The 27,722-nt window shown below is 42.8% G+C and overlaps 2 protein-coding genes across 2 annotated transcripts; both read left to right on the forward strand.

Annotated features, from left to right (window-relative positions):
* The first annotated feature begins 326 nt into the window (after positions 1-326).
* GP9 (glycoprotein IX platelet) lies at positions 327-2,482 on the forward strand. Its single transcript, XM_079316807.1, has 2 exons — positions 327-485; positions 1,637-2,482. Exon 2 carries the CDS (start codon positions 1,677-1,679, stop codon positions 2,268-2,270), a length of 594 nt encoding a protein of 197 aa, XP_079172933.1. The 5' UTR covers positions 327-485; positions 1,637-1,676; the 3' UTR covers positions 2,271-2,482.
* Positions 2,483-13,587: 11,105 nt separating this feature from the next.
* Positions 13,588-27,211, forward strand: RAB43 (RAB43, member RAS oncogene family). The gene is made up of 3 exons (XM_079316805.1): positions 13,588-13,914; positions 21,044-21,227; positions 22,030-27,211. Exons 1-3 carry the CDS (start codon positions 13,705-13,707, stop codon positions 22,281-22,283), a joined length of 648 nt encoding a protein of 215 aa, XP_079172931.1. The 5' UTR covers positions 13,588-13,704; the 3' UTR covers positions 22,284-27,211.
* The last annotated feature ends 511 nt before the right edge of the window (positions 27,212-27,722 follow it).

The raw sequence follows: 27,722 nt of genomic DNA on the forward strand, positions 1-27,722 counted from the left end.
TTTTGTAAGTTTTACTGAAATTGTGAGAAGACAGATATTAAACAAACCTGGCCGACTAATACTGAAAAACTCAGTTTCACAGGCCAGCTTCATCTCCCTCATCTGTTGGGGCTTGTGTGTGTCAGCAGCTCAAACTAACTTTTATACCTGGAGATATTTTGGAGGAAAAAAAAAAAACCACACAAATTTCAGAAGTTTTTTCAGATACTGTCAGATCCAGCAGGAAAAACCATTAGGAATAAAACAAATATCCCAAAGCATTTCCTTCTCTTGCCTGCAGCAAACACAAGACCCAGCCCAAGCACTTTATGCCACAGCACAACCACAAATAGCAGCTTGCTCTGGGTTGCTGCCCCATCCTGCACAGGAAAAAGCTCATCTTCCCTGCCACACTTCCTTGGGGACTCTTGGAGCACTCAGCCCTGCCATCCACACTCCAGCACTTCAGCAGACAGAGGGAAGGGGATCAGCAGGGATCAAACAGGGTAAGTGTCAGCCAGGCACCTCCCCAGCTCTCCCTTCTGCATTTTTGCCACAAAAAATGAGTTTGGGTTTGAGTTTTTGAGTTTGGGTTTCTTGCTGTTTCTATATTAAATCAGAAGAAATCATCTTTTCCATAAGTATCACTTAACTTTTTTGAGCCAGCTTTCATAGTCTGTTCTTCTAAGATGTTCACTTTGGGAAAAAGAGCTCCAGCAGATTTCTTGAAAAATCATGAATTAATATCTGAATTCAGAGCAAAGATACTCAGAATAATTCACTGGCAAAGACATAGGAGATGTTGAGTGTTTCAGCTTCAGAAAGAAAAGATTTTCAGACATTTGCAATTATTCAGTCCCTTAAGCTTAATTTTGAAAATAGGTTTAAACACACAATTTTACTACTAGACCTATGAAGACATGGAAGCAGAATAGAAACCTTTTCTCAAACTAAACTGATTTTTCCTGTCATCTCCTGGTGACATTCTGTCCCAGGATTTTGATCAATAATATTTTTTGTACAATTATGAAGGGAAAGCAGTGAACTAGAAATAAGGGAATAACAGTGCTCTGTCTTCAGTGGTTAGACTGAAGTTGAGGAGAGTGGTTCTGTAGGACATAGAGAAAAAGATTTTGTATAGCTATGAATGGAAAACAATGAACTAGAGAGGAAAACTGTGCTGTGTTGAGTGTTTATAGTGAAGTTGGGGAGAGTGGTTCTGTGGGACATAGAGATGAAGATTTTGGCACAATTATGAATGGAAAACCATGAACCAGAGAGAGAAGGGAAGAACTGTGCTGTGTTGGGTGTTTCTGCTGAAGTTGGGGAGGGTGCTTCTGTGAGACACAGTGATGAAGATTTTGGTACAGTTATGAAAGGAAAACAGTGAACCAGAGAGGAAAGGGATGAACTGTGCTGTGTGTTCAGCATTTGCTCTGCTTTGGGGACAGTGATTCTGTAGGACATAGAGACAATGATTTTGGTACAGTTATGAACGGAAAACAATGAACCAGAGAGGAAAGGGACGAACTGTGCTCTGTATTCAGCATTTGCTCTGCTTTGGGGAGAGTGATTCTGTGCATATAAAGCTGAAGATTCCATTCCAGAAGGCTGATCCTGGGTGGGGGTATACCCGCAGCGGCCCTGCTCTCCGCAGCACGCTAACCCCGCTCTCTCGGCGCTGTCTGTGCAGCTCCATGGCGCTGCTGGCCGCGCTGGGCTGTGCGCTGCTGCTCCCCGCCGTGCTGCCGCAGGACTGTCCCTCCCCGTGCCGCTGCCGGTCCCTGCCAGAGCCGGGGGCGCTGCTGGTGGACTGCAGCTCCCGGGGGCTGCGCTCCGTGCCCGCCGTGCCGCGCCGCGCCCGCAGCCTGCTGCTGCACAACAACAGCCTGGCCTCCGTCCCCGCCGGGGCGCTGGACGGCCTGGGCCACCTGCGGCAGCTGCGCCTGGCCGACAACCCCTGGCACTGCGACTGCGGCGTCCTGTACCTCTGGCTGTGGCTGCAGGATTTCTCGGCGCCCGCGCTGGCCGCGCTGCGCTGCGCCAGCCCCGCGCGTCTGGCCGGGAAACCGCTGGCGCAGCTGGCCGGCGGCGAGCTGGGGGGCTGCGCCAGGCTGCCCCCCACCAGCTGCCTCCAGTTCTTCTGGAGAGACCTCGTCCTGCTGGCTGGGGCCATCGTTACCCTGCTCCTGGCGGCCTGGGCTCTCAAGCTGTCCAAGAAGCTGGTGTGCCAGCTCACGCTCAGCCGGCGGCTCAGGAGGAGCATCCCCAACACCCGCAAGACACAGTGAGCTCTTCCCTGCCTGCCAGAAACGTCCAGCTCCTCCTCAGCTAAAAAAGAGAGCACTGGTGTGTTGGGTTGCAGTACAGGCTGTGCCCAGCAATGTATATTCTGTCATCATCTGTTGCAGCCGGGTGGGGCAGTGACCCTGATCTCCTGGCACATATTATCTGCTAATGGGCATCTTTAAACCAGCTGGGGCAATCATCTTTATCTTTCCACAACCCATCCTCCGTCCAGGAAGATATCATCTACTGCTGGGCCATTAAGTCCCACTGTGTGACTGATAAAATTGTATTAACCCATTGGGAGATGCTCCAGCCAGGGGGAGGAGACAGGCCTTTCCTACTTAGATAAAAACTGAGATTTTGGAGAGCAAGTTATCTGTCTTTCCACTAAATTCCAGAAAAAACCGGACGTTTTTCCACATCATCCCTGGAGCTTCAGAGGAAACTGCACCTTCTCCAGGAGCACTGCTCCAGCTGAACCACATCTGCCCCTGCAGGAGGATGCAGCCACCATTGAATGGGACTGTGCCACCACCCTGACTGACTGACGGGTGTCAGCTTGGATTCTGACTCTGGCAGGGTTTGGGATTGTTCTTTGTAATGCTGTATTTCTCTTTCAATTTTCCTAGTAAAGAATTGTTATTCCCAATTCCCATATCTTTGCCCAAGAGACCCTTAATTTCAAAATGATAATAATTTGTAGGGAGGGGGGTTTATATTCTCCATTTCACAGAGAAGCTTCTGTCTTTATTGGCAGACACCTGTTCTTCAAACCGGGACAACTGGTAATGCTGGTTTGAATAGTCAATACTAAAAAAAACTCCAACTCTGGGTCCTCAGGGGAGTTTGATTTAATTTTTCTCCAAAAAAGAATCTTGGTGAGGTTTTGACAGGCACATTTCTTCCTGCTGCCATCTACTGATGTGAAGAGCAGTTTCCACATTTTTAAAAATCATTTAACTTAGTGCTTTCCCACTTAATTATCTTATGGAAAGAAGATTTACACCCCCACATCCTACAATTTTTTATATATGAACACCAATTGTACTGTTTTGACACCAATTGCATTGTTTTAATAACTCTTTTCTCAGTCAGGCTCTGTGAGTTCACAGCCACCAGCATCCCTGGTGTCCCAGTGGGCTGGGCAGGACCATTCCTGTGTGCAGAAAAACTCAGCATCTCTTCCTCAAATTCAGGATCTCCCTGCCACCAAAACCACCCAGATTACACAAAGCAGACACTGAATGTATCCCTTACTGAACAGTTAAAGATGGACTGGTAAAGAGAACATCATCAGCAAAATAATTTTAAATCTTACTGAATTTCCTGGAGGGTGAACAATAATAAAGCAGTCTATGTGAAACTGAAATAATGGATGGTTATTGAACATTTATATTGATTCAAATTTGACCTCATTCACTATTCTAAACATTTATTATTAGATTTCTAAGATAGTTCCAGAACTTGCCCTCTGGAGATAAGTTTAGAATATTTCCCCTGCACTGAGCTTTTCAATTTTTTAAAGGACAACCACCATTGTGAAAAATGCAGAATATAACAGAAGAAATGCACTCTGACATCCCTCATGGAATTTCCTACATGATATTTCTTGTTTCCCCAAAATGAAATAAATCATTAAAAGCTTATCACTCTCTTCTGTGCCTATAAATGAGATATGCATAGAATAGTAAACTGCTTTACTGCATCGCTTCAGTAGTACAAATATTTTTTAAATGAGAAATTAGCAAACACTTCTGCTTACACCAACACATCAAATACAAGAATACAGGAAAAAATGATTGAGATAACTTTTCTGTCCTTAGAAGAGGAAGGAGGAGAGGATCTCCTCCATGCAGGAGTTCACATTCTACCAGAACAGTGTTGTATTTATAACTTTTCATCCATTTGGGTTTTATCTGAAAAAAATCCCTCTGCAAAGGGGAGAGCTGGAACTGACTGAGGGCTCAGAAGCAACACTCAGTGTTTATCTGGCAGGGCCACTGTGTCATGCTCAAGCCACACACTCCATCAAAGTGCATAAATAACACCACAGCTGCTAACAACGTGCAAAGGCAGGAAAATATGTCAGTTATCAAAATGAAACACACTCCACTCCCAAAATGGGTTTGGAGCACCCAAGAAACTGTCACTGCATCCTGCCTGCAAGGACAAACTGGTGACTGTATTTGCTTGCATGTTCTGGGAACACAGGTGTGACTGCTGGGATGACAAAAAAGGATAAAATAAAATAAAATAAAATAAAACAGGATAAAATAAAATAAAATAAAATAGGATAGCATAGCATAGAATAGAATAGAACAGGATAAAATAAAATAAAATAAAATAAAATAAAATAAAATAAAATAAAATAAAATAAAATAAACAATATAGGATAGGATGGAATGGAATAGAATAGAATAGAATAGAATAGAATAGAATAGAATAGAATAGAATAGAATAGACAATATACAAGATGGACAGGATAGGATAGGATAGGATAGGATAGGATAGGATAGGATAGGATAGGATAGGATAGGATAGGATAGGATAGGATAGGATAAAATAAAATAAAATAAAATAAAATAAAATAAAATAAAATAAAATAAAATAAAATAAAATAAAATAAAATGAGGTTTTCTTCCACACTGGGCAGGACAAGTCACCACAGTCAGTACTATTGACCAAAACCTCACTCTAACTCACAGAGAAAGTTTGTGTAAACAGCAGTTCTGAGTGAACAGCAACTCTGTGTAGACTGAAACTCAATTAATGTGAAGAATACTTGCAGGTTTCATTTATTACATAGCACGGTATCTGAATCTCCTTTTTGCCTCTAAATTCTCTATATTTTGTTAACACTGGAGCAAACTTGCTCAAGCTGAACAACTTCAGCTCCTGCTTGCTTTCTGCCAGGCTCTAGTCAGAGTTCATTCCAGTTCATGCACCAGAGCAGTTTGCAAGGCTCCATCACCCCAAAACGCTGCTCCCCTTTGTGCTGCAAAGCCACCATCTCACAGAATGGGATTATTATGGTCCCTGTGCTAACAGTCAGCTCTGGAGCTCCCTGAGACACAGGGCAGCTCATTCCCTAAGAGCCACCCTGTCCCTGCTCAGAGCAGGCTGAATAAAACAGCTCAGAGCAGGCTGAATGAAACAGCTCAGAACAGGCTGAATAACACAGCTCAGCTCTGGCTGATGGAATAAAACAGCTCAGAAAAGGCTGAATAAAACAGCTCAGAGCAGGCTGAATAAAACAGTTCATCTCTGCCTGATGGAATAAAACAGCTCAGAACAGGCTGCATAAAACAGTTCAGCTCTGCCTGATGGAATATAACAGCTCAGAACAGGCTGAATAACACAGTTCAGAACAGGCTGAATAAAACAGCTCAGAACAGGCTGAATAAAACAGCTCAGAGCAGGATGGATAGAACAGTTCAGTTCTGCCTGATGGAATAAAACAGCTCAGAACAGGCTGCATAAAACAGTTCAGCTCTGCCTGATGGAATATAACAGCTCAGAACAGGCTGAATAACACAGTTCAGAACAGGCTGAATAAAACAGCTCAGAACAGGCTGAATAAAACAGCTCAGAACAGGCTGAATAAAACTGCTCAGAGCAGGCTGAATGAAACAGCTCAGAACAGGCTGCATAAAACAGTTCAGCTCTGCCTGATGGAATAAAACAGCTCAGAGCAGGCTGGATAGGACAGTTCAGCTCTGCCTGATGGAATAAAACAGCTCAGAACAGGCTGAATAACACAGCTCAGCTCTGACTGATGGAATAAAACAGCTCAGAACAGGCTGAATAACACAGCTCAGCTCTGCCCAGTAAAAGTGGCCCTGCCTTTGCTGCCTGGCTTTGCATCACTGGTGTCACTTCTCTGGGTGCGGCCACTCTGGGGCTGACTGCTGAACTCAGCCACAAATACTCTTCTCTGCACCAGAACTGAAAGAACTGAAGCACTTCTGGTCATTTATGAAACAGAAGAATTTCCAAATCCCCAAAGAAAGCAACAGCAGCTGCTGAGATCACTGGAGCTCCTGGGAATGCAGGGGAGGCTGGGGAGGAGCTGCCCAAAAGATGCCAAGGGTGGATTTAAGCAGGTGGGAAAAACAGTAGCATTGCCATGGACACTTGATATGCCTGTTTTTTTATACATGATTTTTATTTTTAATGGAAAATACCTTCCTCCTGCCTGCACAGGGTGGTGGCAGCTGCCAGCAGTTCCAGTCCAAGTGCCACTGCCAGGGAGGGCTGGCCACTGGGCAGGGTAGGGAATGCCATGGCTTGGGGAATGCAGCCAGCTCGAGCCCTCCTGCCCCAGCAGGAGCATCTGCTTGCAGCAGAGAAGCAAAAGTGTGTGCCTGTGATGCAAGGTATTCCAGAGGAGATGCTTATTCAGAGTAAAATTGCAGTATTTTCACTAAAAGTGCCTACCATTGGTCTAGTCACTGAATTTGCATGTCCTAAGGATGTTGGTATTTTAAGAACATACATTTCTCATGTGTTTCAAATCCCACCTCCTGCAGCTGAAGGTTAAATGATGCATGAGATCTAAGTGTATACTCCACAGCTTTTTTTTCACCCTGGAGTCTCTCTCACATGCTTGAAGAGTCAGCCCAGCCTTTCCCAGGAGCAACTCCATGATGTGGATACATGGAATTTTTCTGCTCTGACAGTCTTCTCTTAAGGATAAGAGAGTGTAGGAAGAAGATTTGAATTTACATATCTCCCTGGGCTCACATTCATATCCAACCTGAGAGGATTTTGAGTGTAAATCTGTCCTAAGGTTTGCTCATCAACCTACATGAAATTCATACTAGAGAATAAGCACAGGAACAAAATACTTTGCAAAGTTAACCAGCTTGTTCTGTATTTATCATTTGGTTAAGCAGCTGTGCTCTTAAGGATTCAAATTTAGTGCTCCCTTTCTAGGAATTTAACTACACAGAAAATGAGTAACACAAAGTAAAACATTTCTTTCTGTTCTAAAGCTCACTGTTGAAATTCTGTTCACTGTTTCTTGCTTCAGTTAAACCCCAGCTATCTCATAAGAGATAGGTCACATAATGACAGTAATTTGCCTTTTTTGTTGCACTGACCAGATATGGAATTGCATTAAAAACTACTAGATTAACTTGTCCAATATAAAAGAAAAACTCACCCAAGAAAAAGTTTCAAACAGCAGAAAACCAAGACTATTCCTAGCCTAAAAGGACAAGAAAAAGAAATAGGTATTCCCTCAGGTGAACAGGAAATTTCTCCTATTTTTGAACTAGCAAACATAAACTGTAAGAACTAAACACAAATTCAAGTTACAAAATACACACAGAATACAGTGTTGTTGGTTGGTCTGTGCTGCCACTCTTGTATTCTAAATTAATTAGCCAGTATACATCCATTCTCATGCTGGTTTATGTTCAAATGCACTGGTTGGGGAATTATTAAACTAGAATTTGAGGCTTCACAAAACTGCTGTAAGGTCCACACACGTGCATGTTATGATTTATACCTGAATGACAGGGCTGCACTTGGGCTGCCAGCAGGTGAAATGTCAGCACTGAAATATTAACAATTCCTACCTAATGACTCCTTTGATGGTGCTAAGGTTACTGCAATGCTTAGTGATGTTAAGTTTATTTATCTTAATGCCTTTCCTCTCCAGAGCACAATTTCCCAAATTGCTGCAGCTCTGTTGCTGGAACCCACATAAATATTTTGCCATTGCACTGACTGCAGTGAAATTCAGATTACACTCAATAATGGGTGTGGGACAACAAATGCTCCAGTTGCATAAGGGCCACATGGCTGCTATTATATATTATATATTATCTTATATATTATTATATATTATATAATTTATATTATATATATTATACTGAGCTCCTTCCCAGGGGTAATCTGCAGTGGCCTCTCCAGTGCCTTCCCAATGCTTATCCCAGTGATGTCACAGCTACTGCCTGACCTGGCACCTTCATTTTGGGCAGAAGAAATGGGATGTGCCATTTCTGGTGGAATTTAGCTGGGATTTCATTTGTCTTGGCTTGTCTGATGTGGTGTTGTTTTGCATGAATACATTCCCTGGGAAAGGTGGATTGAAAGCTCTTGCCTCAGAATACTATTAAGGAATAAGGCTACAGAAATACAGAGCATTCATCTTAGTCCAAGGGGAAAATATTCAAATGGAGCTCTTTCTCAAATGACCTTGATCTCTAGGGAAGGGGGTGTCAGCAGGGATGGATTGCAGCCTCCCTTTTCTCCTTGAATAATCCTTCTTGTCTCCTCTTTAGAGGTCAAAAGGGTTTTTCCTCTTAGCTAATAATTTATTTATTGACAAGGATTCCTAGATTGCCTCTTACAGGTACGGAGAAGGACTCTGGAACCTGACACATCCAAATAAAATCGATTTTTGCCACCCTCTCCCATCAGCAGCAGTGCACAGCAGAGGGAGGCTGTGGCAATGGCCACATCACCAAAGGCTGCCCTCAGGACAGCAGGATATTCAGAACTGAGGGTATTTGTGACTTCCCTGGGTTTGCAAGGACACTGCCAAACCCAGTCATTTCATGTTCAGATGGAGTTGTCAAAAACTGGATTACAGAAAGACAAAAACGAAGCCAGCAGCAATTACAAGCTGGAGGAAAGGGGCAATGAAAGGACACAAATTGTGCACAGCAAAATCTCAGAGCCCCCAGGGGATTCCTCTGCCTCCAGGCTCTGCTTTGGCTGCTCTGAGACTGGACCAACATTAGCACCTAGTGGCTGCTAAATTCCACAGCGACACAGGTTCCCTGAAGTTTGTCAGCCTTTCCAAGACCTCAGGGATGGGCTGAGATTTTCCAAACAAGCTGCCAATTACTGACAGCTCGTGCCAGGGTTTCCACACAGTTTTCTGTCCTGAAGTGTCAGAAGGTGCAAGACCTAAATTGTTTTCTATTGGCAAAAACGTGAAATTATTAGAATTCTGGACACTGGGCAATACAATCTCCATTTGTTTTTTTCACTGTGATTAATAATTTTTAGACATGCCTGGAATTTTCTGCTGCTACAACTCCCAAAGTCACAGCTCAGTATTTATATTGACACGTGACCGAAGTTTTATTCCTTCTATTTTCCTAAAGTCATGATGAACTTCATTGCAAATTCAAATTTGACTAATCAATTTGGTACTATGGCTTCATCCTACCAAAGTGTGATAAAAAAAGGGAAAAATGTATATTAAGTAAAACAAAATAATGAATTCAAATCCCCTTGTGGGTCTTTTCCCCTGCCATTCCCCTACCTAACTGATGTGCACCATCATCATTTTTAAAGGCCCAAATATATTAAAACAACTTGATCTCCCTCAGCAGTGTGTACCAGGGAAAAGTTACCATCAAAAAAATATTTTGACAATATCAGGGGATCCCAAACAGACACGAGGAGGATGAAAGCCCAGATTTTAGGATGTCTGCACTTCATTCATTCCAAAGATGATTAAGCTGTGTAGATGATTGTGGTATTTCAATGACTCCACAACTGAGTCATCTGAAAGGAACTGGAAATAGCTGATAGTTTCTAACATTCAAAATGCCTAACTTGAAAAACTTCATGAATACAATTACAATTTTTTTGTTCCTCTCAGCTTGTTCTGGAGCTTGGCTGATAACAAATGTGACACCCACGCAGTGTGAGGAGCACATCACCCATGACAAAGTCACACACTTTTGCAGAACAGAAACTATTCCATTGTAGGAGTCACCATGAGGGAGATATTTTCCATTTTTCTCACAGCAAGGGTAGGCTCTGCAAGCTTAGAGGCACTCAATACAAATCCTTGGCTGGAGAAGTTTTGGACACCAAATTCATCCCTGATTATTTGTCAGTAATTTCCTTATAACTTGACAGTTCTGCTGCCACACAGGAAAAGGACACCAGGCAGAGGAAAAATTTCTGCTAGAATGGGTCAAAGTGACACCACTTTGAGATTCCAGGAGTGTTCCAAGTGCTGGGACCACAGGTGCTTGGAAGGACAGAGGGTTGGGTGTGGGAAAGAGCACGTAAGGAAAACCCCACTGCAACAATCCCAACTAAACACCCTAAAGAGCATCCCTATCCATGTGCTGCTCCCCAGATGCTGCTCACAAAACATGGGAAAGAGGGAATTCCAGCAGGAATTCCTGTACTGCAGGAATATGGCTTCAAAACACCCACCCATTTGTGAGTTACAAGCCCCATGCCCCATCCACAGACAGGACAAAATGTTGTCTTTCCTGTAAACATAAACACACAGGTGCTCTCCTCAAGGAGGAAAGCTCAAAATATTTAAAAAATTATAAGATTGGAACAAGAGGAGTTTGCTTTCAGAAACTCAAGAGTCACAGGGCATGAATGATTTTATAAGCAAAAGTAAGAATTTAAGCATCAAATCTATGGGGCTATGTCAGGTAATGCTGAGTAGGAAAACCTGGTTTTATTACTTAAAATTAAAAAAAAAAAACAAACAAGTAAGTCATTACTTTGCATATATTATATTTGTTATAAAAGGTGATCTTTAAATATTTAACAAATAGCTCTCTTTAAAAAGAAATTACAATATAACACTGCTTTTGTTGTCTGAAAGAACTCAGGCCATTCCAGCTGACTCAGCTGTAAAATCAGCAGGCCACAAAATTGTATCAAGAACTGCAGTTGCTTAAACATTTTCTTAACCAAAACCTCACCAGGGAAAGGCTATGCCACAAAAGGAGCATCACCACATCAAACAACATGCCTGCATTGCAATACAAAATGTTGAAATTTGCTGGAAAACACAGTATAAAGAATGTGCCCACCAAGCCATAACTCAAATCATCTTGGTTTTCATGAACAATTTTGGTGATTGTTCTACATCCCCACTGGAAGCCACTGGGAATGAATGCTTGCCTCTGCTGAGAATTCAACAAATAATAAATTCAATAAATTAACTGTGTTCTCACAGAGTTACAAAACTTGGAACCCCTGCCCTGGCTTCTTCTCCAGATTTTAGGATTTTCCTCATGGCTTTTTCTGGTTCACATGAGACCACTGTAGACATGTATTTAGAAGGTCAGAACTTAATTAATTTCCTTTTTAACTTCAAGTCTCCAGCAGCTGCTTTGAAACATAACCCAGCCCTACCCCCCAAATTCAATGTGCACCTGCACTCAGGGCTCAGTTGGGTGGGGTTGGAATTTCACTTCCCCTGTGGAGCTGAGAGAACAGAAACTGTGACTAAGCCACTTCAGGGGTTTTCTCCCAGGTTTTAGTGCTGTTTTCTAGGTACTACTAGCTAAGAGACTACTACAGAGTGCCCCCAGCACTCTCAACTCTTCTCTGATGAATCACTCTCAAATACAGCCAGACACAAATTGGAATTGTCTCAAACCCATTTTGTTTTGTCCTGATATTTGCATGAAACAGGTGTTAACCTCAGTGGAGTCTGCGGGTTAATCAAAGAAAACCAAATATTTTAACAATCAAACCACCACTTACAGCTTTCACAATGTGAGGGAGCTCATCACAGATCCCTAACAATATAATGAGACAATTTGTGGGTTTTGTTTGAGGAATTCTTTATTTTAAAAGCAGCTAAAGGCTCATGATGACAAGCAGCAACCGTAATAGCTAATAGGAAAATGTTTGCAATGATGTCTAACAAATACCAGATTTATAATTATCTTCACAGAAGTAGCACCTTTAGTTTTATATTAAAATGATGGGACACAATTAATTATAAATATTAAAGACTGACATCTCTATAAATGCTTCCTCCTAACTAACCCAAGTGTTTTTCTCAGCCCTGAAAATATAATTAGCATGAAAGCATACACACAGAGATGTTTTATTATCACTTTGACACCTTTTCTGTCCTGGCTGATCAATACCCAAGGATGCAGTCTCCTGCTTAATTCAGAGTGGCAGGAAAGAAAATCTTGGGTCCAGTCTGGCTCAGGACTCAAACTTCTGCTCTTGGCTGGAAGGTAACCATGGATCACCAAAAATATATATCCAGACCTGAAAAGGAATAATCATGGAGTCACCCAAAAATAGATGGACTGCAGAGGCAATTCAAGCCAAGCTGGCTCAGAGATAATCAGGCTGCTCTCTTCCTGAACAACTACCTACAGAACAATTTAATTCTCACTATTTGCCATAAAAAAGATTCATTTCACAATTTCATAACCTGAAACGATGAGGATGGAATGTAGCTGAACTTTGGTACAAACAACAAAATGATGAAAAGTGCTCTATCAATGTATTTAATGAGTAAAACTTGTTTTTATGAGCATCTTGATTTTCCACGTAAGCTAAAGGAGAGTACCTGTTAAAGAGCACTTTGTAGATAACCCAGAGAGCAGTTCAATAATTCCAGACTCCTGAGACATATTTACCTCGACACACAAGGGTCACACGCATCCGTGTGCCCAGGGCAGACCCGGCAAGGGTGAAAAACCACAGCCCTGAGCCCTGGCCAGTGCGAACAGCCCACACCCAGCCCAGGGCCGGGAGCCAAAGCGAGGAGAGCCGAATGCAGTGCCGCAGGCTGAGCCGCAGCGGCACCTGTACACTCTGAAAAAGGAACAAATACACACAACCAGCAAAACTCGACAGAAAAACCTGACAGCCCGCCAGGAGGGGGTGAGGCTGCTCAGTGACCGATCCTGGGGCAGTGACTGATCCACACCCAGTGACCGATCCTGGGGCAGTGACCGATCCACACCCAGAGACCGATCCCAGAATAGTGACGGATCCCTGCTCAGTGACCGATCCTGGGGCAGTGACTGATCCACACCCAGTGACCGATCCCAGAATAGTGACGGATCCCTGCTCAGTGACCGATCCTGGGGCAGTGACTGATCCACACCCAGTGACCGATCCACACCCACTGACCAATCCCTGCTCAGTGACCGATCCACACCCAGTGACCGATCGTGGGGCAGTGACCAATCCCCACTCAGTGACCGATCCATGCCCAGTGACCAATCCACACCCAGTGACCGATCCACACCCAGTGACCGATCGTGGGGCAGTGACCGATCCACACTCAGTAACCGATCCACATCCAGTGACCGATCCCTGCCCAATGACCGATCCCGGGGCAGTGACCGACCCCTGCTCGGAGCCGTCACAGCCCGGGCACAGGTGGTGCCAGGGAAGGCCGGGCGGGTCGGAATGGTCCCGGTAGGGGCGGTCCCGGTAGGGGCGGTCCCGGCAGGGGCGGTCCCGGCAGGGGCGGTCCCGGCGTGGTCCCCGTGCGCTGTCCGGCAGGGGCGGTCCCGGCGCCGTGCCGGGCGGAGCGGAGTGCTCCGGGAGCGGGGCGGTCCCGGGGCGGCCGGCGGCGGGCGCCGAGCCGAGCCGAGCGCGACCCGAGCGCGACCCGAGCGGAGCCGAGCCGAGCCGATTGGATTCGGCTGCCCTCGGCGCTGCGGCCCCGCCATGCCCGGAGCGGCCGCGCTGGGCGCCGGCCCCGACCCTGAGGAGAGCTACGACTTCCTCTTCAAGCTGGTGCTGATCGGGGACGCCAGCGTGGGCAAGACCTGCCTGGTGCAGCGCTTCAAGACCGGGGCCTTCTCCGAGCGCCAGGGCAGCACCATCGGCGTGGACTTCACCATGAAGAGCCTGGAGATCCAGGGCAAGCGGGTGAAGGTGAGCGGGCCGAGCGGGCCGGGTCCGCCCGGGGCCCCGGTGCTCAGCCTGCCGTGCCCGCTCTGCTTCGGGCCCCGGGCTGTTTACAGGGCCCAGGAAAGCTCAGCTGCGCTGTGGTGTTTCCAGAAAGGGATGTGCGACTGGCCGATTGAGAGAAGGTTCTTAAATTAGGCGTGTTAGTGTCTTCAGGCACTGTTTACAGCGTGTCGCAGGAAGTGCCGTTTTTACGGTTCTTCTTTATAGGGCCAATCAATTCTAAATTTGACATCTGCTCTCTTTTTTTTTTATGCTGGAGGGAATCAGCTGGTTGGTAAGGTTAGAAGGAGCCCAGGACATGCAGGATCTGTGCTCAGATTCTCGGTGGCACAGATTCCCACAGCCGCCCTCACCCTCTGAGCACAGCACTGCGAGCGGGGAGAAAATGTTTAAAGCATCTCTGGTTTGTAGTAGATGCTTTAAACTGGGATCAATCCTTTCACCAGCCCCTCCGGAATGGGGTCACACAACTATCCTTGGGGTCTCACAACTATCCTTACCCCTAGTTAGACTAGAAATCATTTCATTCAGTCTGGAAAAAAGCTGGGGGAATTGTAAAGCTTTTTGGTGGCACACAGATACAGTGATGCCGTCAAGTTTTGCCCTGTGTTTACTAAAGTAGGTGTCAAAGTCCTCTGTCATTTTGTTCTTATAAATCAACTTCGGTGAGTGGAATATGAAGGTGAGAATGTTGCAGGAAACAAAAGAGATGAAGGCTCACTTTTTTTTTTTAAAGGAAAAAGTGATTATCAGTTCCACAGCCAGCTGCAGTGTTTGTTTGCTTGTTGGTATCACACCTTTCATGTCTGGCTGGGGCTGAGGAGCTGAAAAGCAAACTCAGATTTTCTGTTTGAGCTGTCAGTGCCTCTTCCACACTTCCTGGCAAGTGAGGAGTGGGGTTCTGCTTTAAGGTTGGAATCTGCCTCCATTTAAATGCCAGGCACATAGAAAGGACAAACGTGTCTGTTCCTGGTGCCAGGGGCTGCAGGAGTGCCCCAGGAAATCAGCCACACCTCCCAGGTGTGCTTTTGCAGATTGTCACCACTTACACCTGAACGTTCCTGCCTGTCTGCAGCTAAACCTGTGTGTCATTTCTGAGTGTTTTACAAAAAACAAGTCAGAAAGTCCAAGGTCTTGAAGCTTTCTTTTTCTTTGGGTTGGTCTGTGCTTCCACTTAGAAAAGAAATGAGGAATGCACATATTGAAGGATTTTCAGTATTACTTTAGGGGAATTAATCCAACACTCTTGCTGATTTACCTTACAGATAGTTTTGTCAGCTTTGAGTCAGGGACACAGCCTGAATATGAAAACATTTGCTTGGATGGGATTTTTTATTGTTTGGTCTGTTAAGGTGTGGGGTGAGTGTGAAGTTTAAATTTAATTATGCTACTCAAGACAGTATTGTTTTCTGTTTAGCAAATGGTGCAGGGATGAGACAATTCCTGGTTTTAAAATGTTTTAAAGACTCATATTTAGAAGTTCCCTCAAAACAAAGCATCTACAAAAACTTGCTCCACCTCCTCAGTGGCCTAAGCTTCATTTTCAGTCTGGCTAAGGGTAGTATTGCAACCCAACAACATTTATTTTGAGATTGAAACAAACAATTTAAGGTTTAATGTGCCCCTTTCTGTTTCAAACTTCAAATGTTCACATCACAGTTACATAATTTTGAAAGATTTGGAGCCCAAGGATTTTAGGTCTCACTTTCTTTTGATGTGTGGTTTTTGTTGTTGTTTTTTTGGTTTTTTGTTTTTTTTAATAAGGGAAAATATGCTTGTTTGAATACTGAACGTTAAGGTGCTGCAAATAACTTTTTAAAAATTGTTCATGAGACTTGAGGCTTTCCTTGCACCTTGAAGCTGTGTTCTTTCAAGTGTCCCACGTGGTGTTCCATCCTCTGCTGCTGAAGCTGCCTAAACTTCATATGCAAGGAGATCAGCTCTATGAAATGTCTGCAGGCTGTCTTCATTTTAAAAATGTTCCAGTACATGCTGTTTGAAATTGTGGCATATTGCTTTCTCTAAAAGACATCCTTCCTAGCTGGCTAAATCCTAGAGTACAGACTAGTGCCCAAAAGTTGGTCTTGTTAATAGCTCAAAAGTGTTTAATAGTGGTGATAATCACTTAATGCATAGTGATTAAAGTCCTGTTGATAAAATAATTACTTGTTCTTTGAGCAATAGAAGAAAATCTGGCAAACAGACCTAGAATGTTTTATAACTGTTATGTCACTGTAAGAAAAGATATTTATAAAATGCTGGAACCAAGATTTTACATAATGGAAGGCAAGGACATTCCTAAGTCCAAGTCCATAAATCATGGTTAGTAATAACAAAAGTATTTTTATTTTGATGAATTACCTCCTGTGAGCTGATTAATTGTCTTTAATGTCTACTTTATGCTGTCATTTCATAGTGTTTTACATAAACTGTTTTTTCCTCTATGCCAGTTTTTCTCTCTCAATATAACTTTCAGAAAGTAGCTGCAGAGAACAGTTGAAAACACATTCCTTTTACAACAAATACTCCCTTATGTACCATTGCACTTCTTCATTTGCAAGCTTTTTCAGCCCATATGTTATCAAGATTATTGGCTTTGATTCAGGCCTCATGGCTGTGAGCTGTATTCTTTCACAATGGCCCAAAATGTATTTTGTGTCATGACCTGCCCAAACTGCCACCAGTACAGAGTTGTGACTTGTTAACTCTCTTGTCTTCTGACTGGGCATTTAATAACTTTGCTACACAGATAAAAGCAGAGCTACTGGCAGCAATTTTCTTTGATATCCAAAGGAAAATGTTGCTGTTTGTCAACTCCTTTGACACTCATAACCTTTGGGAATACTGCATTCCCAAAAAAGAGGGATTCCTCATTCTCTGAAAATCCTGGAGGGAAACGTTTGAATGGAGCACTTGATCCTGACGGTTCTGTCTCTGAGTATCACTTTAAATTGAAATACACTGCCACAGAGATGTTGCTTTTGGCAAAAACTGAGTGGATTAAGTTGCAAGGCAACTTCAATAAATGTTTTTAGGAGCAAGTGGTGTGATTTGCCAGCCTACAGGAATGTATATTATTGTCTGCCATTTGAGATGACAGGATTCAGACACAGTTGGTTAAGATTCATTTAGCACAGTCTTTAGGTCCACTATTTCACTGCTGGGAAATTTTATGAAATATTCCTGCAAAAGTGACATTTCCATTTTTGTAAAGGAAGGTATCAGCTGGAGGATGCACTTAGTCATTATTTATGCTGCTCCACAAGCAAAAGTACACCTGAACTCCTGCGATACTTTAGAAGAATCTGGAAAGTACTTAATAAATTATGTAGTAAGTAAGGGAGGGAGAAATTATTTAATGTGTCTTGGGGCCATCTGTTAAGCATTAACCTTTGAGCAAGAAGCAGCCACATTGGCCCATTTAATAATGATCATTTACTGTGCTCTTTGGCCAGACTGTCACTCATCATCTTCAACACTTTGTCTGTTTCTGTGGTTCAAAATCTGCTTTCTTGTAAGCCTGAGCAGACATCCCAGAATGATCTTCCAGAGAACCTCCATGAATTTTACCATTTTCTGTTTTCCTCCTTACATCCAGTTGAAACACTCCCTGTTTCAGATTTTTCCTGGTGACTCTCGCTGTCCTTTACTTTCCACCATGAAGAGCATGGCTGTCCAAAAAGTTCCAAGCTAAGAGCAGATCAAAATAATCAACTTTTGTGAGTAAATGAGTATTCAGTAGTGAAGCAGTTAGCACGAGGAAGGTGGCTCCTTTATTCTGCCATATTCCTTCTGAACTTTGAGTGTTTATTCCCTGTTCTTTACCCTGTTCTCTTTTGTTCCTAGCAGTGGTCCCCCTGAAGGCCTGCCACCAATCTCTGATTACAGAGGTGTTTTTGATCAGTAGTTTCAAATGAATTCAGCACAATTCTCCAGCAATCCCAACTTCTCTCTTCCTTTCTTACACCGAAGGAGTTGCCAGAGTAATTACAAAATCAGGAGCTGCTTTAAAAGCTTACTGAGTGACAGATGTGCCTACCATCAATCTGAAGCACTTAAGGAAATAAATAATTAAGAACTTTGTGTCATTTACAACATATGTCATACACTTGTAGAATACAAAAGAATACAGGAGCATGTCTTTTTTAGTAACCTGTGGCTGGTACAGTTCTTTTGGTGTTCAACTTAAATTGAGGGACTTTGGAATGAGAAATACTAAGGCTATGTTTTTTTTACCATAGTTTTCAGTTATTATTTTTTTGTCAAGAGGTACATGCTTGTAAATATAGTTAAACAGAAATACTTTATGAAACTTTAACCAGCTCATGAATAGTAAAAGTTGTAGTTGTGATTGGTATTTCTGTATAGTTGTCATGGTTCTTTTTCCATAGAATTCTCTGAAATTTGTCTCTGTAGACATGCTGGAGAAAGTAGTGTTTACTTAGGATCAGAACTGGTATTTTTGTAATTGCTTTAATTGTATTTTAACCATGTATCAGAATGATTAATGTTACATGGAAATATTTATCTTAGAATTTTCTAAAAATGCTGTCAAGCAAACTAGCTGTATTTTTCCTTTAGAAATACAACTTGCTTTACATTAAGTCATCTGGTTCATAATACTCCCTTACTGTGTCTATAGTGTGTACCCTTAATGATAAAGACATTATTCAAATTAGAAATGATGTGACAAGGTTTTCAAGCTTCCAAACCAGGCAGGGAGATGTTCTTAGCTCTGTCACTCTGCACTTTTATTTACACCACATGAAAAGTGTATATGAAAACAATTTTATTTTAAATTCACATGTTTCTAATTTGTCTGTATGCATCCCTCAGGCCCTTCCCAAGAGTTGAGTAATCATCATTAGCCTTTTCTAGCACTTGACCTAATAAAGTATGGAGATTTACAAACACAAAGGTCTGGTGGGAGACTTGAGTGCAGAGATTCCCCATAAACCTGGCCCCAGTTTCCTTGTCCCTGGTGATTGCTGTTGACTGCTCTGAGCCATTATCTGTTTCATTAATAGTTATTTCTTTGTGGCTTTCTGAGTGCATTACAGTCCATTGTTCCCTTGCTCTGAGAACACTCTTAGCAGAACTGAGAAGTCCTTTTTCCTTGGCTTGATTCCTTTTAAGCTGTACATACATCAGCTGGGAATGCTTGCTTAGCTCAGGAAATGAGATTTTAGCAGCACTCTTTTTTATTCCATAGTATTTGGTATAAAATAGCACTGGCACATTGTGTTGTCAACAACACTTTAAAATAAGGAGGTTCAGAAGCAGGGGAAACCATAAATAAAAGGTCCATGCCATAGGAGGATTAAAAATCCCAGTAGTATTTGCTTATGTCCTGTTTCAGTGGAGATGCAGAATATAAGGAATGGCAGAAAAAGATGAGCAGTGGTTTCTCCATTACCATTTGGGGTCAGAGAAGTGAAAGTGCAACTGAATATAAATTTATAAAAGGAAATGCTTTAGTTTCAATGTGGCTGTATATTGATGCCAAGAGCTTTAGAAGATTCAGAAAGAATTAGAGATTGATACAGAGGATGAGAACATCCACAGTTACTGTGGATTAAAAGATCCTGGAATATAAACCATCATGTTCCAGGACATTAGACAACCTATAAAACAACAGGATTTACAAAGAAATTCCCTAGGAGCAGGTGTCCACTCTGAATTATTTGGTTTCCTCCTGTGGAACATCTCATATTGGGAACTCAAACTCTAATACCAAACTCATAATTCTCATGCTGCTGGATTTAGGCAAAGGGGTATAAAGCAAGCATTTCTTCTTCCTGCCCAGATGTAGTGTCTGTTTTACCAGCCAGAAAAGGACAGGTGATTGGGCTGACCAGATCCTTGACTGGCTTTATTGAGACCCAGGATTGCTGGCATTTCATTATACACTCTTCTATCTATATTCTTTTTATTGTCTCCTGTTTCCTTCTAAAGCAGCATCGGTGCTCTCAGGTTATGTGACCACATCCTGCTGCCTTTGTTCCTGCCCCGTGGCAGAACTGGCAGAGCCACAGGCAGTGTGGTAGCCAAAACCCACCTGTAGTTCCAGTGATACCCCAGGTGAGTGTTGGCTGCAGGCTGGCACCTTGTTCTGCTGCAGAGGGTGACAAAGGGGTAGGGCTGGGAGAGAATTCCAAAATCTGCCACAGAAGGAGCTCACTGGCAGGAAACCAGGGTCCCAGATGATGCAGGCACAAACTGTGAGCAGCCAAGTTCTCAGCATAGATTATGTGTATATGTAATTATTTTATATCTGTTTATAAGAGGGTTCTCAAGCATATATTCTCATCCTTAGCTCATTAACAAAAGGCTAGATAAACACAGAGCTGGAATGCATTGGATATACAGGAGATTTGGATCAAGGTTCTTGGATCAAGTCCTCTCTCTTGATGACTTAAGAGGGGAAATAAAGTTTTATCTTTTATATTTTCCACACTCTGTACTGCCTTAGTGTATAACTCTGACCTTCATATAAAGTGTTACAAGTTCTCCTCCTAGCTCAGTCAGACACAACAATCCTTTTCCAGCCCCAGAACCAAGGACACGCTGCAACTTCAGCCCCAAAAAGTGCAACCAGCAGAATTGAGGAGAGAGTCTGGGAGGGTGGGACTGCAGAACCTGGAGCTGGAATTGGACAATGAACCCCAAGATGGAAATGGAACAAAACTTTTAAAAGAGAGAAAACTCATGACCCAGGGTCCATCTTGGGTGTAACCACAGCCAGGCTCTTGCACTGCCCAAGGTGCATCCCTGGAAGGGTTTTTAATAAATCCCTGCTCTATTCCTTTAACTCTGCCCAGCCTCTGCTCCAGGCAGCCTCTCCAGGCATCACCCTTGGCTGGGGAGAGCAGCTGCTGTATCACTGTGTGCTGTGTGTCACTGGTGTCACTGTGTCCTGTCTCTCACCTGTCTGTGACACTGATGTCACTGTGTGCTGTGTCACTGTGTGTCCCTGGTGTTCCTGTGTGCTGTGTGTCCCTGGCATCCCCGTGCCTTGTCCCTGATGTCCCTGTGTGCTGTGTGTCCCTGGCATCCCCGTGCCATGTCCCTGATGTCCCTGTGCTGTCCCCAGCTGCAGATCTGGGATACGGCAGGCCAGGAGAGGTTCAGGACCATCACGCAGAGTTATTACCGCAGCGCCAACGGGGCCATCCTGGCCTATGACATCAGCAAGAGGGGCTCCTTCCTGTCCATCCCTCGCTGGATCGAGGATGTCAGGAAGTATGCTGGCTCCAACATCGTGCAGTTACTCATTGGTGAGTTGGACATGCCACTGCTGCCTTCCTGTGCCACAGCTTGTGCTTTTGGTTGAAGTTAAGGAGGGTGTAACAGGCCTGACTGGAAATGTCACCAAAAGAGCTGATTCACCAAAGCAGAGATGTTTTACTTTGATTGACTTCTGCTGAGAAGTAGACAACTTTGAGTTCTTTGCATCTCATTTAATGGACAACTGGGATGCCCAGGAATTCTGAGGCACAGCTGCTGTGGAGTCCTTTCCCTCCCTCTCCCTCTCCCTCTCCCTCTCCCTCTCCCTCTCCCTCTCCCTCTCCCTCTCCCTCTCCCTCTCCCTCTCCCTCTCCCTCTCCCTCTCCCTCTCCCTCTCCCTCTCCCTCTCCCTCTCCCTCTCCTCTCCCCCAGATGTTTTGGACTCAAGAGCTGTGGCTCTTGGGGCCTGTAGAGCTGCTAATACAGCAGCAGTACCATTTTAGATTTCCCTAGGAATCAGCAGACAGCTGCTGTTTTCACAGAATGGTTTCAACTTCAGTTTCTAGCCTGTTCTCTTCTGTTAGCGTCTACAGGCATTCCTCAGTTCCTTATTCTGTTCTTCATGGGTAATACAGAAATACAGGCTGCAAAGGGCTGGGGAGATGAACCAGTCCAAGCTCCTGCTCAGAGCAAGGCCAGACTCAGGTTGGTCAGGGCCTTTTCAGTCACATTTTGAAAATCTACAGAATGGAAATCGTTCAGCTTCCTTGGGCAGCCCAGAACCTCCTGCCAAACACTTCCTGTGACACAAACAGCCATTAAGAATCTCTCTGTTGTTTCCTTTCCTTGCAGGAAACAAGTCTGACCTAAGTGACCTTAGAGAGGTTCAGCTGGCAGAAGCTCAGAGCCTGGCTGAACGCTATGACAACATCATCTGTGCCATAGAGACCTCTGCAAAGGACTCCAGCAACGTGGAGGAGGCTTTTGTGAAGATGGCCACAGAGCTGATGATGAGGCATGGAGGGCCCATGTTCAGTGAGAAGAGCACTGACAGCATCAAGCTGGACAGCAAAGGCATTGGGGAAAGCTGGGGCTGTGGTTGCTGATAAGAGCTAGCTGATATCCCTAACTTTACTGGAATTTAGATGGTGCTTCACCCTAATGCTGAGTAGCATGGTAGCCATATTCTCCTCCTCCTCCTGTGAAACCAGCAATTTTGTAGAAGTTAGACACAATCCTGTTTGCTTTGGTGTCTTATTTTTAAAAAGGGACTTTGGAGAGGTGGTCCTAAAAGTCAAACCCCCTGAAAAACTTACTCAACATTTGTCCCCACCTTTTTATTTTCTGTAACCTTCATACGAGTTACAAAAATGGAGGAAATTACTTTGAACATGGTATTTTGGGGTGGGAAGACATTTGTTTGGGGAAGAGACTGATGCAAACCCAAAGGTCTGAGCATTAACATGGGGCTGGTGGCAAAGGACTATTTTGGAATAGGCAATCTTGACAGTGTCTCTTCAAATCCTCAGCACTCCACAGTAACCAGGAAGTGTCAGTGTCTTTGATAATGGTGTTTCAAGGGCCATAATAGCCAAGATTTTGATTACAGGACCAAATAGCAGTGACCTGGCCTAGGGCATGTGAAGTGCTAGTTGTTGTTGGAGCAGGCCCAGGTGGGGAAGCTTCTCTCAGGTTTTGTTATCATTTGAGGTTAGTCTTTTAACAGAAAGCAGAACCAGCCTGAGCACTATCACAAGCAGGGTTGGACCAGAGTGGTGATTCAGAGCAGCCTTGAGGAGAGGGAAGATACATTTCATTTGCCTGCTGTTTGCACAGTGATAGCTCCTTTTTCCCAGTGGAAGCATCACTGAGATTTTGCCTTCAGGTCTCCATCATTTCATTCCACAACTCAAGACCTGCACCACTGGGAAGAGGAACTGGAGAAACCTTGAACTGACTGTAGCCAAGATCTCAAGATCTCTTGCCATGTGCCTAATGGTCAAATACAGGGTTCATTCTGGTCAGACATTTGATCTCATGTTACCAGAGTGCATAAGTGGATTTGATTTTTTTTTTTATTGGTTTTGTTTTTTAAACCATCTGTTTAAATACCACATGGGCATATAATGGGAAAGAAGACCTCAGAATTGCTGAGAACTGGATGATTGCAACTTCTTGGTTGTGAGAAACCAGTGGCTCCCAGCTTTGTACCCAAATGTTCCTCTCTCCCTGTCACAAGTTACCAGTTGCTTTTCATTTCTTGAAAACACTCAGCAGGAAAAATCTTTCACAGTGGATCAAAAGTCTACATAAAGTACAAAAGAATTCATGTTCCAGTTCTTTCAGGTGCAGCTCTGTAGAGTATCTTGTAGATGTAGAGGAGGTCCTGATGGATTCCTCTGCATTTACACTCTCAGGCACCTTACAAAAGTGGATTTGCAAAGGGAGCAGGAGCAGCAATATTTTAAACTCTCCAGATAAAGCAAAGATGTTCAGGGATGGCAAGTGATTTCTGCCATCTGATAATTTGAAGGAGCTTGCTTTTCAAAAAGCTTTCACTTGAAGTCACTTGACTTGGAAAAATCCAGAACAAAAAGGACTTGAATTCTTTTGCTACTAGGCCTGCACCAGTTTAGTCATCCAACATATCCAGTGTCATGAAAATTAGGAAGATTTAGGAACGGGCTAATGGATACCAATTTTAATACTATTCATCTTCCTGTAGCAAATATTATTCTATTCTCTGCTCTTTCTGGTTTTTTAAGCTGTGAGGTAGATAACTGAGGAGTCATGTGTGCTTTGTAGCCTGTTTGTTTCTATCCAAGGGGTTAGTTTTAAAATTTTGTAGTTGTGAGAATGAAAAAGCCTTAAATTTTTCAACTAGTATAATTTTCACAATTGTGATATTTTCTACAGAAGGGCAGGCTGAGCTGCAGTTCTTGGTAGTGTTTTTGGATAGTTTTCCAGGATATTCCTACTTCCAAAGATAGTAGGCAATAAATGTCCAGCTAGACATTTGGGGATTTGAAACTGGGAATGGGAATGAAAATGGGATTTTTTCCAAACCTTAGAGTTATTAGTGTATTTATTCCTTATATTCTGCTCTCAGGAGAAACTCTGAGAACAGTCCAAGCTACAGCTCAGTGCTGGTGACTGCTTTTCCTCCTGGTGAGATCCTTAAGGTACAGAATATTTGCAAACATTTGACTTTCTGCCATTGCAGTTTTTATGTGTGGGTCATGGTCCTGCAGTTCTGCTTGAACAGATGAGCTCGGCCCCCACTACCTGCAGGATTAGTGCCAAATGATTTACTACTGACAAAAATCCACATGCATTTAACAACAGTATTGCTGCTTCTCAGACTGAAACCCATAGTTTACTTAGTAACTCATCTTCAAACTGGAACAAGAAGCAAAATGAATATAAATCCTGCTTCCAGTGCAGCCAGTGAATGACTGTGTTTTTATAGTAGATGAAGAATGGAGGAATTATTGATTCATTTTCTTTGTTTTGAAGTTTGTTTAGTGAATAAGTAGAATTAGACCAGGCACTACACTTTTAATTACAATTTGCCTGGATTTCTCTTAAACTAGGCTTGAAGGGTGAGGCTCTGTCTGCAGGTCAGTCTGTTCAGTCAGAAAATGTGCAATACAGCAGCAGTGATTTGTTTGCTGTACTTTAAATGAAGGCACCAATTCCAAATAGTTTTCAGTTTCCTGCAGAAAACTAAAACCATGGCTTTAAATCAGTTTTAGCTCTTGGCTCTTCTGTATTGTAACAAGTGGAGTACAAGTTTGCATGCCCTCCTAACTGAACAAAAGAAATAGAAGAAGACCTGGTTTATCTTTAATTATTTTTTTCAAAAGAAACCTGAAGATTTGGTTTATTTTTTAGGTTAGCAGCTGGTGGTGCTTGGGCTGTCAGTAGTTAAAGTTTATTTTGCTTACCAAACCCTTCCTTTTTTTACTGCCCTGCTGAAGACTTAATCAAACCTGGAACTCAGGTATAGAATTAAGGCATTAAAAAGATTGTTGGTTTAACTCCGTTAATCCTATTGAAACCAAAAGGATGCCTGGGTGAAGAGAGTGAGGAGCAATAAATCTGTGATTTATGAGTAAAAACCTGAGTTTCAGCTCTCAGGGTACAAATGGGCAGTGATGTACATCAAGTGAATAATGCAGGAGTGCTTGTTCAGAGTTCACAGCATAAACACTTGCCAAGAAATCTGTTTACTGCCAGTTGAACATTAACAAGACTGTGGTGCAGTAATTGCTTTTAAGCAGATCCCCTTGGCTGATCATGTATTTGCATTAGTATTTATCATTTCTTTTTGGCAGTACCAAAGTGTGCAAAAATACTACGAAAGCACAGGAGGGGACATTGATTTCTGCCTTGTAGCACTTGGGAGTGGAATACAGAGGCAAATACTGAAATGAAATAATCAGCAGAATGTGGTTCTCAGGAGCCTTTGTTACCCTTTGTATTGATTTTTAGCTAATTTTATCTCCAGCTTCTCATCCAGTCCATCATCACAGGTGGAACTTGTACAAATATTTATAATTATGTAAATATAAAACCAAATCAATGTTGGCCCAGAAACCTGCTAACGTTTGCATTGCAAAACAAAACTTGAGAAAAATGAGAATACATTAGAACAGAGGAAAAGTCCTGATGATTTTCTTCCTCTCACTGTCCTTGAAAAAAATGGCTTTTCAAGGGGAAAAATCTAAATTAAGCCCAGCTAAAACCACTAATAGCTTTCCTATTAGCTAATGCTGATAGATTTCCAAGAACTTCACCAAAATTGGAGCTCTTGCTCCTTTTGGGTGCCTAGACTATCATATGTGAAAAAAAGGGTTTGGAGGATTGTCCTTTGGACACAACATGCAAACTTGTCTTGAAAACTTGAAGACATTTTTAGAAGTGAGCCAAGAGCTGAATTTACACAGAAATGAAAGCTGCAGACAGATGCCTCTCAATGTCTTCAAAAGCATCTCAGTACCATTGCAGGTAAAGCACAAAACTTGTGTGGAAGTGGTTTTTGCACTAAAGGGAAATAATTATCAGAGAAAAAAAATCATTAATGTGAAAGGCAGAGCATCCTGATTATTCTGCATTTTTCATGTTCATTTCCTATTTCAATGCTGTGCATAAGTAAGACTTTTCCCTTTATAAATGTTATTAAAATAGATAAAGTGTAAAAAGTTGTTTGATACTTCACAAAATCAATGCTTTCTTGAGAGAGTGATAATATTGATGAGGAGAATAACTTTGCTGATGGGGTTTGGTGGTGCAGTGTCAGGGATTCCCCAGAGTTATGCTGGAATGGTGGGAGACACAAAAACCATTCCCAGAACAGGGGAAGCCAGTGGGGGACACCAGACCCTGTCCTGCCAGCCAGAGAATAGATCAGGCATGTCCTGAGCAGAAGGTGAATTCAGTTCTTTGTGACTGTGTTTAAAGATTCCTGTTTCAGATTTCTGATGGGCAGATGTGCTCTGTGCTGTCAGCCAGCTTTTCCCTCTTCTGTGCCTCACTTGCTGAGATCTGACAGGTAAAAACCCCACAGCTCCAGAGCAGGGAGCATCCCAGCCAGTCTGGCTCACACACACCTCCTGGGGGGAAGGAAGAAAATCTCTAATTCATATTGAATTCATTCACTGCATTCCAAAATTATTTGAGGGGTTTGGGTGATAACAGTGTTAAAATGGTTCTGCATTTTCTAGGACAAATCTGTTGCTTTTCAAGGTTTCTTCGAGAGATGCAGGCTGTACATTTCTAATCATCAGTAACTATTTTGCTTTCAAAGTTTCTTATCACAATACTGACTAAATGATTTGGAATATGAGGAGACAAGGGAGCAAGCTTGCATACTACGGTAATTTTTTATACTTTACCTTCATCTATTTATGAATTTATTATGAAAAGTATTTTTAAACATGAAACCTGCTTTTGTTGTGAATTTTAGCAAAGTGATACAAAGTACTGTGTATCATTAAAAAAGGTTTAATTAAAGTAAACATTTGGCAATGAATACCTTTTGTTGTTATTTTATGCATGTACCTTGCTGTGGTATATGATGAGAAACAAAATCAATTTTATGTATCCTATCCTACACAAGACATGACCTAATGTACTCTTAATTAAACAAATGGTGCTGAACTAACTTCCTCTTACCCTCCCAAATATCCATCACTTCCAGAAATGCACTTGCAATTGTTCACACTTAGCAAACTATCCAGCAGGAGGACGAAGAATGAAACCCAAAATGCTCAGTGTTGCAAGTGTAGATAACTTTTCCAGTGTGAACAATGTAGTTACAACTGTGCCTCCCCAAGGGAACATTTAGATTCTGGGTTTTATTGAAGTGCTGTAAATTAAACAAAGCAATGCCCCTTTCTTTTTGCTTGGCTCTTTAATTGGAACGTCAGCAGATGGGTATTTGTGATCCACAAATATTGAATTATTTGGTTTGCTTTGTCTGCTGCTTCAATAACAGCCTCAGGTAGCAAAAGAGGAGCTGTCAGTGCAATGGCCAGGCTCTA

The sequence above is a fragment of the Erithacus rubecula genome (genome assembly GCF_903797595.1).
Source record: "Erithacus rubecula genome assembly, chromosome: 13".
NCBI classification, from domain to species: domain Eukaryota; kingdom Metazoa; phylum Chordata; class Aves; order Passeriformes; family Muscicapidae; genus Erithacus; species Erithacus rubecula.